At 33.5% G+C, this 12842-nt stretch overlaps 1 protein-coding gene and 1 long non-coding RNA gene across 2 annotated transcripts in view; one reads left to right on the top strand and one right to left on the bottom strand.

Annotated features, from left to right (window-relative positions):
• The window catches only part of RDX (radixin), a 46450-nt gene that overhangs the window by 30949 nt on the left and 2659 nt on the right, over nucleotides 1-12842 (bottom strand). Inside the window, 1 exon segment of the mRNA XM_032472606.1 lies at nucleotides 2445-2514. Within this exon segment, the coding sequence (XP_032328497.1) occupies nucleotides 2445-2456 (12 nt within the window). The 5' untranslated portion in view covers nucleotides 2457-2514.
• Nucleotides 9476-12837, top strand: LOC116661186. Its single transcript, XR_004316982.1, has 3 exons — nucleotides 9476-9485; nucleotides 11320-11323; nucleotides 12752-12837. It is a non-coding gene; the product is annotated as an uncharacterized LOC116661186 (long non-coding RNA).

Genomic DNA, 12842 nt, shown 5'->3' with positions numbered 1-12842 from the left:
CAAACTCCACAAAGACAGAAAGAAGCTCCTCTGCTTGGACCCTTCTAGACCTTGTCCTCTTCATCAGTATCCTTTATATTAACCAGTAATAGGAAGTAAAGTGGTTCCCCGAGTTCTGTGAGCTGTTACAGCACATTATAGAACCTGAAGAGGAGATGGTGAGAATTCTCAAATTTTTAGCCAAGTTAGATAGAAGTGTGATTAGCTTCTGAAGTTGGGAGCAGTCTAGTGAGTCTGAGCCATTAACCTGTGGGGTCTGCACTAACTCAGGGTAGTTGTGTCAAAATGAATTAAACTGCAGGACACACAACTGAACTGGGTAACTGCTTGCTATGGAAAACCCACATATTTGATGTCAGAACGTTTCGAATAGAGAAAGTTTTCCTTTACCCGTAAGTCTACCATTCAATTTTTTAAAAACTAGAAATGACAAAAAATGTTGCATATACTAGTACATTTCTTCTTCGTGAATTTGTCTCCAATCCTCCACAGGTAGGCACTAACCTAAACACTCAAACATGACATATTAGTTCATTTGTTCATTCACTCCCCAAAGACTACACTGTCACAGATCGAGCATGTATAGGTATGGGTCTAATTTTGTGCTCTTTTTTCTGTTGCACTGGGGGACAATTTAGCTATTCTGCCAAAACCATACTGTCTTAATTACTGTATCTTTAAATAAGTCTTGACATCTGGTAGGGCGTCTCCCCTAACTATCTTCAGAACCGGTTTGGCTGTTCTTATCTCTTTGTTCTTACTCTTGACTCCACATGTAACTGTAAATTTTCAAAACACCCTATTATGGTTTAAACTGGAAACTACACTAAGTTCAACAGTCTCTTTGGGGTGAAAAATGACAGCTTTTCAATATTGACCCTTCCTATCCATAAGTATGGTTCTCTCCTTGCATTAATTTTGGTCTTTTTAAATATCTTTTAAAAAAGTGTTTCTGACTTTCTCCATAAAAATAATAGTAATCATTTGTTAATATATATTTCTCCTAAATAATTATGGCTTTTGTAGCTATTATAAATATAGGTTCACAATCCCTTGAGATCCTAAATGCATTGAAAACTGAAGTTTACTAGCTAATTTCTAGCAAAAACTTAAAAGTGATATGAATCCATTTGGTGAATTAACTTACCCCACTTCAAATGACTATTCACACACTGATGTATAGAAAAACTAATGTTTCTGAGGTGATTCAACAGATCCCGATGGAAGTCGTATGTCAAAATATGCTGTATATTCACTTTTCTAAAATCCAAAGAATTCCAAAATACTCAAACTCATCTATCTTAATATTTTCTAGATATACCTATGACCAATGTATATTTTTCTATATATTTTGGTCTTTTTAATTTCTTACAAGTTTTCTGTGTAGAGTCTTATACGGTTTCTATAAATTCATGCCTAAATATTTTCTTTTTTGATGCTGTAACAAATGGAATTCTTTTCACTTCATTTTTTGAATTTTGCTGCTAGTACATAAAAGACAACTGAATTTTTTTTTAAATATGACATTGTGTCCAACAATCTTGCTAAATTCAGTTATTTGTTCTAATAGTTGTTTCGTAGATTCCTGAGGATATTTACATAAATAATCATGCTATCTGTAAATAGAAAAACTTAATTCCTCCTTTCCTTTCTATTGATTGTAATTCCAAAGTGACATCCATGCCAGAAAGTTTCAATTACTACAACCAATGATTTTCTTAAAAAGATTACTGGCCAGAAGAAAATTATTTAAAAAGTAATTTTTTGTTAGATGAAGAAAAGACCATTTATCCTAAGACACAAGGATAAACCTTAGTCACAAATTATATATTATATAAAGCTAAATAATATTATTTATAATATATATAATATATAACTAAATAAAATGAACATACATATACCCTTAAAAACTCTAAGACCACAGACAACATTTGTACTGGTGTCACCAGCATCAAAGCTAGAATTATGAGAAAATGAATAATGCATGGGCCCTTCTGACCTCTCGTTATTTTCTCCTGTGTAACAGTAAGTTCCTATTTACTGAGCACTGGATGTGTATGTGCAAGGATCTTCTAATCCTCACCATACATACTCTCCGAGAGGTAACTAATGTCTCCAATTTTATATATGAAGAAATTAAGAATCGGAGAGACTGAACTAATCTAACAAAGGTCACTCAGATTAAGTGGCAGAGTGAGGATAAGAACTAAATTGGACCCCACAGCGCACAGTAATCTTAACTACAATGTCACCCATACCTCTTCGTCACTGGCCCATATAACCCTGAACTCTAGTCACATTAACTTAAAACAAACAACAATAATATCAGCGCTTTTTTTCCCCCCAACAACTCTACCATAATAGTCTGTCTTGTTTCAAAAGGAATTTAATGCTATTGATATTTTATTAAGTAAGCAGTATCAGGAGAAATAAAATTCACTTACTGGTTTCGGCATTTTCCTTCTCTTTTTGTCACCCTCTTTAAAAATTCACTTAATGAATTCTGTTGAACTTCTGTTAAAGAAAGAATAATTGATCTATTATTTTTTATATAGTAATATTTTTACTTAATAACATAATTTGTATAGATAAAACAAAGCTTTAAACTCACGTTTTAAAATGTTATAATTAACATGGAACTCTTATTTTATTCTGATTTTCAATGACTTCTATCATCTCACATTCTCTAAAAATACTTTTATCTGTGATTTAAAACAGCGCACATCTCAAGTAACAGAGGGTAAAGCATACTGATCACCAAGTGAAAGTTTTAATTTAGTTACAGACAAAATATAGTAGGAAAAGGATTACTAAGGGCCCAAATGCTTGCTTTCTCTTTGACTCAAGCGTGCCCCTATACCCAGACCAGGTGGACAGAGAGACAGCGAAGGAGGCAACAGATGGATTCGGATTCTAAAGAAATGAACTCAGGAACACTTTTCAATCTTTCTTCTGTACTGCCAAAGACAAAAAAGAAAAGAAAAGAAAAAGGGAAATACTGATTAATGTAAACTACAAAAAGATCACTATTTAAAGGAAATTATTTTTCTCCTTGAAAGTTTAAAAATCCAGGCAGAGACAAATAGATGAGTAACTTTTTCACCTACAGGAGATAAAACAGCCAGTCTGCACACCAGCAATCACCATGCTACTCACCAGCAAGCTAGTGGCCTTCACTGAAATTTAGATTTGTCCTTAAGACCAATGTTAAATTATATCTTCTCTCACTAAGGCAACAGAAGTAAATCTTAATCTAGGAAAAGCAACATATTATTTTTGGGTAAATGTCCTTACAAATATCTAACAAAATTGGGTTTTCTTCTTACAAAACTACCAAAAGATCTAACATTCTTAGCCATTTAGTTGTCTAGAAAAAATGATTATTCCTATTTGAAAATCTAATAGTGAGAAGTGTACTAGATAATTACCTGAAAATCAGCTTATCAAGTAATATCTCTGCCAAGAAATTTTATTTGTTATACTAACATTAACTAAATTAATATATAATTTTTAATTTTATAACTATATTGTCAATTAACAAAATGGAAAACTCTCCAAGTTGAAATAAAAACAAAGGATCAAAGTTAGGTCATTTCTTTAAATTTTAGTCAATCGTGTGTCAATAAATCTCTCTATAGAGGGAATTCCACATCGTAAGAAATTTCTTATCTAATACACTGGGATATGAAATTCAGTTGGAAGTATTAAATTCATTTCCTAACTTGTCACTTAACTCTTAGCTAAGAAATGATATTCTCTATCTGTAATTGCCTACTTTCATGAACCTAAGTGTACTTCATCTATCTTCCAATTCTATGTCCTCTTTTCATCTCTACTGAAGACTTCGTCTCAGGTCTTAAAACAGCCTCAAAACCAACCTTTCACATCATTTATAAGCTGGTAACTCCCAACTCTGTATCTCCAGACTTGCTTGCCTAATATGGCTTGCTCAATATCTAAATGATACGTCAAAGACAACATGGCTAAAACATGGCTTAAATCCCTACCCCAAGTCAAATCCTCTTTTCCCAAAAGTCTTGGTGACATATTTCCAGAAAGTTATTCATAGCATTCTCTCCATTTTTTTTTTAATATCTTTACCACATCTACAGCTCTGATCCCCTTTCTATTCCTAACACAATTAATTTTTGCCTTCCCTTTTGTAACTTATCTTGCTGGAAGTTTGCTTCATTGATTGGTCAAAAAACCAGCTTTCAGTTTTATCGATCTTCTATTTTCTTTTTCTCTTTTGTTAATTTCTGTCCTCATGTTTCTTCTCACCAGGTGGCTTTTACTCTGCAGCTCATTTTCTAATTCCGAAAATTTAAAGTTTACTTAAGTAATTTCCCATCTTTTTTTCCTAATACATGCATTAAGGGCATAAACTAAACATGTCCCATTGCAACTCCAAATACAAAGTGATCCCCCTACTTTGCCAGCTGAGAGTATTCAAAAATAATTTTCACTGGATTGTATAAAATAATCTCATTCATCAGACATGAGACCTGAGCATCTATATCAAACTTCTGAATCACACTGTTTTCCAAATTACATGAGCATTTTTTTGAATCTAATTATCACTAAAATGTTAATCCCAGGCCACAACTACCCATTTATATAAAACATTGGTAGGATATTATTTTTCCCCTCCTTGTTCTGTTGGAAAACATTTTATTTACTTTTTTTTTTTAACTGGAGGTACTGGGGATTGAACCCGGGACCTTTTGTATGCTAGGCAGGCACCCTGCCATTGAGCTATCCCCTCCCCCAGAACATATTTTAATATCCAGTGTTACTGTATTATTTTTAAGTGAGTTTTAAAATTCGGATCTGTTCTAGATTTCTTAGCCTCTTTTTTTACACTTAAATCACTTTTCAGATGAACTCCATGAGCTCTCCAAAACCACATGGATTAAAGGCATTTCTGGTCAATGTACCTTTCTTAGACAGTACTTTCATGCTCAAGAGAAAGAGAACATCCTACAATGAGAGAGTTCCTATGAAAACAAATATAAATCTCCTGTTTGGGGCAATAACTTTTGGTAAAAAGGGCTTGTATTTGAAACTCTACTATTTCTCTAAGTATCACCTTAGTGGCTTGCCACTAAGGTTTTTTACATATAGCTTTTTCATTGCTGTTTACATCTGAATGTTTCAGTTTCCAATTATGATTTCTAATCACTACTAAGAAGTTTTAAATTTTCCAAGGAATGATCAGAGGCCTGGGAGCAGAGTGCTATCTTTTTATTATTTATTCCTAAGTTTACTATATATACTATAGTCAAAGAATTCATTAAGACTTCCTTTATACTTAGTGCTTAATCAGTTTAGGCTTTTGATTGTTCCAGATATAAATGAAAATAATGTTATTTTTCACACTTGATAAGTTAGATCAAGCCAGATCAAGTATTTAATGTTTTGTTTAAAATCTCTCTACTCTCAGTTTAGTCTAGTTAACTATATTGAGGGAAAAAAATGTATTCAATTTTCCCAACTCTGATTGTGGATGTTAAAATTTCTTCTTGTGTTTATTTATATGCTTTCAGGCTGTTATCAGGTGAATAAAGATTTAGAACTGTTTTACCTTTCCAGTGAATATTTCCTTGTTTCATTAAGTAACAATTTAATTGCACATATAATTCTAAATTAACTGTTATTCCCTCAGTATTTGGAAGATACTAGTTTTCTTCTGGAATCTGCTACTGCTGAGAAGTCTGCTATCAATTTAACTCATTCCCCTGAGGTAATATGCCTTTTCTCCCGCTTTCCTTCAAGTTTTTTGGTTGTTTTTTGTTTTTTGTTTTGTTTTGTTTTTGGTGTTCTCCAGATTTGCTTTTATTTATCTTGTTCAGGATTTAGTAAGCGTCCTGATTCTGAAGACTCATGCTTTTCTTAAATTCTGGAAGATTACTACCCACTGTCTCCTTCCCATTCAGCAATTCTTATTGGATACACGCTGGGCATTTTATTCTCTAATCCATGCCTACTCTTCATATTTTCTATCTCGTTACCTGTCTGAGCAACATTCCTCCAATCATTAATTCTCTGCAGATGTTTTTAACATTTTACCTGTCCCCTAGTTTAAAATTTCAGTGATTATATATCTTAATTTCTAGAAATCCATTTTTGTTTTTAAAAAAATGTTTAAAAATGCTACATTATTTTATACTTTCCATTGAATCCTTTCATTCCTATGTTTATTTTATGTCACTATAAAACTATCTACTATTTTCAGTTCATTATGGCTTGTTTCTTTATGGAGTTTGTAATTGTGGAGAGAAAGTCATGTCCCTAGCCCACTCCCCAGTGTGGGATTCCTGCAAGCCCTGAGCTGTACATGTGTCCCTACAGTTTTTTCAGGTTTGCTCCTACCAGACTACTAGAAATTTAATTTAATTGTCCTAGACCAAATTTTACATTAACTTCCTCACTTAACATTCTATTACCACATCAGACCCCATGGCCACACCCTAGAGAAGTTAACAGACCCTCGAGAGAGCCTACTCAGGTACTGATGATCACTGTTTACTAAACCATATGGCTGTGATGCCCTTCCTGTGCCATCTCTCACTGGCAAAGAAGAACAAAGGAAAGAACATGAACACTGATTATACACCAGACTGTAAGTTAAAGCATTCAAACTACAGAAAGAGTGTTTTCAAACACAGGACCTGCTAGGCAGATAAATAAACATCAAGCATGTAGGTGTGCAAAATTTCTTAAGTTATGGATTAATCAAATACTGGAATTAAATGAAGGTAGAGTTTTTCCCTTTTCCTTTAAGAAATAATTTATCCAAATTTTCAATATCAGCATTATTTCAAGGTATACTCTGTAGAAAAGGACCTTTTAAGCAAAATAATCCATATTAAAGTCTTAAGTTTAATAAGAGAGCTCTGCTGACATAAAAGAATAAACACATCATAGGCCAACAATATGCAAAACCAGGTTTTTACACAAACTAATTAACCCTTTAAAATCTCCCACAAACTTAACTGATCTATGTGAGCTGTGAGGAAGTGAGGAGCCTAACAAAAAGCCTTTGCAAATAAGGATACGGTTGGCCTCTAAAAAAAACTTATAAAAATGTACATTTTCAGCCAGTGTTCTCTCTTAAAATTCAAGTAGCACCATAAATTGCCTCCATATTTCTGGAAAGTAAGTTGTCAGTATATAACAAAAGCAACAAAGCTTTTTTGAACAGGAAACTTCTGAATATACTCCGAAGAAATAAAGTAATCTGTGCCAAAATATTCTCAGCAGCACCAAGATATTATAACAGCCAATGATCAAAATCAAAACCACAACTAATGCTGAAACTATGTGACAAAGAAATGGACAAACTGTGTCAACATTTACATGAGGATAAGTGAAAAGGCAGAACACGTAGCCACCCATTATAACTAAGGAAAAAAACAGGTATCCTTACAAAGGATATCTGGATATACAGAACTGAGCACTTAATACTAATCGGGGGCTTATTTTTGTTAAGTTACTAATTTTAAAGATCAGATGAGAAATATAAAAATGTATTTCACTAAATTGCTTATATATCAGTTTGTTCATAAGACAGCATGATATATATAAGAATTTAAATTTTTTAGGATGAAGCTGTGCATAAATATAGTTAAAAACCTAAGTTGTTAGCCAATTTAGTGATTATTAAAAAATATTTATATCACAATAATATTTAACCTCAGTGGTACATTTCTAGTTCTCCTATGATTGTTACTAGCATATTATTTTTTTGAAAATGGCATGTTAGGAGTAGAATGGACAACTTCATAAAATGTCACTGGAAAAGCCGAGGTGCCTAGATACATGTGGCTGTACCTCTCACTGGTTCGTGTTTAAAACTAACTTTGTCTTTCAATGTCTTCCTTTACTTCTTCTCTAAAAAAATGATTATATCCACCTAATCCATTGTCAGAGCATAATAAAAATCAACTCTTCTCCCCACTACCCTCATAACAAGTAACTTATTGAAGAAATTTACTCCTTCCTCCCTACTCTCCCTAAATTTCGTAAAGTGGTCTTACCCCTCCTCTTTTCCACAGACTCCCTCAAAAGCAATCATGGCAAGCAGTATTAAGAGATGCTGCCAGCTTCTCCCATCTCCCATTTCCAGAAAATTACACACATGAATATGTACTCAAACACAGCACCACATTTTAGAGACAAAACATTCATACAAACATTCTCTTTTTTGTCCTTTAATGCCGAAGGTGACCCTTAAACAGCCTCCTCTCCACATCATTCAATGGAAAAACAGCCTCACGTTTAACACCTTGAGCTCTATTCAGTCAGCGGCACAACAGACCTTCCCCACCTGTCAGTGTTAAAACAGGTGTTAAGTCTGTCCATACGGGACCTATACTGATGCTTCAATAATTTATACCAGGCTGCCTAACTTTACTCTCATGATACTCTTTTCCTCAAGCCTAATTGTAATTCTTTTTCTGTCTTTTGAGACACCATCTCTGAACAGAACTGGGGTCTCTCCACATACCAAAAAATTACAAAAGACTCTCTGCCAACGTACTGGGGGACTGGGAAGCAGGGTAACAAAGAAAAGCATAAACTGAATTAATAAGGTAATTCTGACAATCAAATTAACACACTAACAGCATCTACCAAAACAGGTCTTAATCATTTTTTTTTTTTTTTTGGCAACATGGGACCCTCTGGTAAAGCCTATGAACCCTTTCCTAGGAAAGAATTTTTAAAAGCACACACAAAAAAAAATACACACTATTCACATAAAGAACCAGTTATACTGGATTACAGTCATCAAAATATAAAAAGCACAAATTCATGATACAGTAATATATATGCTTTTTAATTAATCTTTAAAAAACAGTATCTCCCAGTATATCTAACAATTAAACTTTGAAGTAATGATGGGTTTTAAGTGTCATTTGAGATCTGCAACAGTAACACATCATGAAAATATCTGTGATTTCTATTAGAAACAGTCTCTGCTACTGGGCCCCACATTCATAACAGACAAAAATGTGTAAATAAAGATGTAACTTTTTTCCCCATTCAAGTTCACAGATTGTTTTAAAACCCAAATACACAAAGAACTATGCTTATTACATTTTTTAGCTCATTGTTAAATACTTAATAGCAATAATAATGTACTTTTGCTTATTTAATGACATGTGATTCCCTAAGTGAAGCAAAAAAGACAAGAATTTTTAGCTCTGCTTTGTAAAAAAAAAAAAAAAAAAAAAAAAAAGAAATGAAGACCAAAAGCAAGCACACGGGTAGTAAATGGAAGTATCTGTACAATGCTCACTCTTCAGCCACTTTACCTACATTATCTAATCCTCCTCCTAACTGCCCTTCCTGCCTCTGCCCAAGGTAAGCAGCACAATCCCTCTTCTTCCAACAAGGAAACTGAGATTCAGGTGACAGACTTGCCCCAAGTACTAGGGCTGGTGTCAGAGGTCCTTCCATGTCTCAGTCCCGTGCTCTTCCGGGTACCCTATTCTGCCTTTTTCTGACATCATTTTACACAAGCTCACCCCAATTAACAGAGCTTTTCAAGAAGTTAAAGCTCTTCCTCTGTTGTCTTCAGGTCAAAAAAACCACCTCTGAAGATGCTGTTAAGTGCACATTAATACTGGTACAATCACCCCTGTAAGTTAATTTCCTGTAAGGGCGATGAGCAGTTCTAAATAAGGTATGAAGTACTTGCTTACATAAGAACTGACTTTTGTTCAAGGAAATAAAATATTCAACATTTTTGAGCAATATATACATGCTACTGAAAATGCAAAGCAAATCTCTAGAAACTTAAAAACAAATATAAAGCAGAAAGCAATGTTTCACACTGCATTTAAATTCTTTTCTAAAAGAATTTTGTAAATTTAAAAGAAACACCATACCTGTATTGTTTCCTGAGAGTTAAAAAAAAAAGACAAATAAAACATCACCTTTTACAAAAATTAATTTTAAATGCTAAAAGGTAAGAAAGCTAATTCAATTTACATTTAACGAAATATCAAAAATTCATACAATAAATGTTTAAAAATGAAAAATCAAACACAGGTTCATGTGAGTCACCTAGGTAGCAGGAAAGAAAAAAAAATCTCAAACTGACCTGAGGAATTCTCACAATTCTATACTTTTTATGTCTTGAAACACCAGATATTACTGTGTCTTATTTTCAAAACATAATAAAGTCAAAATGTTTCTTAAATATCTAAAATTAGACAATATTCTCTCATGCAGACACTAAGGCTATATGGCAATTCTATCATTAAGCTTCTAACCTCTGAAATATTCAATTCCCCTTTTGAGAAATCGAAATGGTGCCTGCCTTACAGCAGGGCCTCAGATGTTTGTTGACTTTGTTGGTGAATTAAGCTTACATATAATATTCACTTGAATTTTTCTGTTAATTACCATCAAGGGCAATATTCTGCTGATGTTTTATGTTGTAAAATAAGCAAACTAATATGCAATAGGCTACAAGAGACAATAACCATGAACCTGAAAAAAAACAAACTCCTCCCCAGTAGGTCTCCCAAATTCAGGGAGGCCTTTATGACCTTTACTTAAGACTCTTTCAATCTCATTTAATTTGACAGTCAAATTAAATTTAAAGGCTAGAAAAGCTGACACATTTAATAATAATGATAATTATCATGCTGCTTGTTAATTAAATGAAAATAGTAAGCACTTAGGGTAAACAGTCATCCCCTGGTATCCACAGGAGACTGGTTCCAGGACGCCCCCTGTAGGTACCACAATCTGTGGATGCTCAAGTCCCTTACATAAAATGGCACACAGACACACACACACACTGTATCTGCATATAACCTACATACATCCCCCATATACTTTAAATCATCTCCAGATTACTTACAATATAGTGTAAATAAATGCTATGTAAATAACAGTAAAAACAATGTAAATGGTATGTAAATAGTTGCCAGCATGTGACAAATTCAAGTTTTACATTTTGGAACTTTCTGGAATTCTTTTCCTCAAATATTTTCAAGGTTGTCGGTACCCACAGATGAGGAGTGTCAACTGTACTACCAACTCCGCTTAATAACCAAACTAGGGTTTTTTATGTTTTTCTAAATCTAGAGTCTAGAAACAGCTTAAATATCAAGAGTTCTCATAATGGCTAATAATGTTTAATCCGTTCCACACGCTCACTAAAAGCCAAAGGGTGATCAGAAGCAATTAACCACGGTTGAGATTTCCTGTGTTTCCATTCCCCCTTTTACTGAGGGTCCTTCCATTACACTTGTACTCACTTTATTCTGAGTACTACCAGGATTTTTGGTTACAAACACCTAGTCTGGTTAACTTATCAAAATGTTACTAGTTAATTCACAGAAACAGTAAGATTTTTTTTTTTTAAGTACAGAACAAGAAACAACCAGAATTCACATCACAGACCGTGCTCAGAACACTGTTGCACTGACTATAAACTCCAGTTTACACGCACACGAGCTTAAGAACATAACACAACACTTTATGGTACACAAAATGGCACATCTGTATTCCTGTTAAAGTGTGAACTTCTCATCTTAACAAATGCAGAGAATATCTAGCATATGATCATAAATGCGTGAATGGATGAATTATCCCATAAAGCAGGGGTCAGCTAACTTTTTCTGTAAAGGGCTAGGTTAAGTAAACTTTTTAGGTTTTGCCGGCCGCCGGCCATAGTCTCTGTTGCAACTCTTGTTGCAGCTCAACAGCAACCATGGATAATATGTAAACAAATGAGCTATCATGTGTTCAAATAAAACTTTATTTACAAAAACAGGTAGTAGGCTGGATTTGGGCTACAAACCAGATTGCTGACCTCTTCTCCAAATGGTTAACAGTAAAGAGCGTATCATTTTCAGATAAATCAAGTTTACTAGAACTCAAAAGTTTCTTATTTCTTTGTATATAAACGGTGTAGAAAAGTAGAAAAGAATCTATTCATATGCATTAGATCACTTGATGTAAAAAAAAAAAAACCCACTTACCTTATTTATATATATAACCAGCCTCTATAAAAGGTAATTGAGAATTCTGCCAAAAGGTTATTGATATTACAAAGAAAAAAAAATACAAAACTTTGTGAATTTTCAAGGATTTCTATACATACTGGTTATTCAAAGAAAAAAAGAATTTGACACAACATTGTAAAATGACCATAACTCAATAAAAAAATGCTTTTTTAAAAAAAAAGGAAACTAGATAACTCCTACATGAATTACCCCCTCTTCCAGGAAGCTTGAAGCTAGGATTCATTATTAAATGGAATGAAGACATAAAGAAGTGAATCATATGGACCACATTTCCTTTCCAGTCCCCAGGTACAAAGCTTCACATATCATATGGATATTTCACTACCCAAAATCATAAACCCTTTTTCAAAAGACACCATTTTTCAGTGTCAATTATATGCCACACCCTAGGAACAAAAAGTGAATTTCACCTTCAATCGTTAATCAAAAAATTTTGCATATGTACATAAACACTTTTGAGATTACAGGAAATTCCATTTTTATTTCATTCAAATGATGAAAATCATAGAACTATTACTCAATGCTCAACACAGTAATAAATCCCCTTTCAATGTTTGTTACAAAATAACCTTATTTTTATAGAAAATAAGAGATATAAAGTATATGATAGCCTTGTATACATACTGGCATTTTCTATATACTACAAGGAATGGCTAATAGCAATTACCTCTGAAAATAGGACTGGGAAAGAGGCTGGGGGGGAGGCGGCTCTGGGAAGGGAGGCGGACTTTTTACTTTTCCCTTAACATCTTCAAAGTTTTTTAACTTTGTGAAGTGTATTACTTTTATTAAAGT

The sequence above is a fragment of the Camelus ferus genome, chromosome 33 (assembly GCF_009834535.1).
Source record: "Camelus ferus isolate YT-003-E chromosome 33, BCGSAC_Cfer_1.0, whole genome shotgun sequence".
NCBI lineage: Eukaryota > Metazoa > Chordata > Mammalia > Artiodactyla > Camelidae > Camelus > Camelus ferus.
Note: the sequence above shows the minus strand (reverse complement) of the source record. Positions and strands in the feature narration are given on the sequence as shown.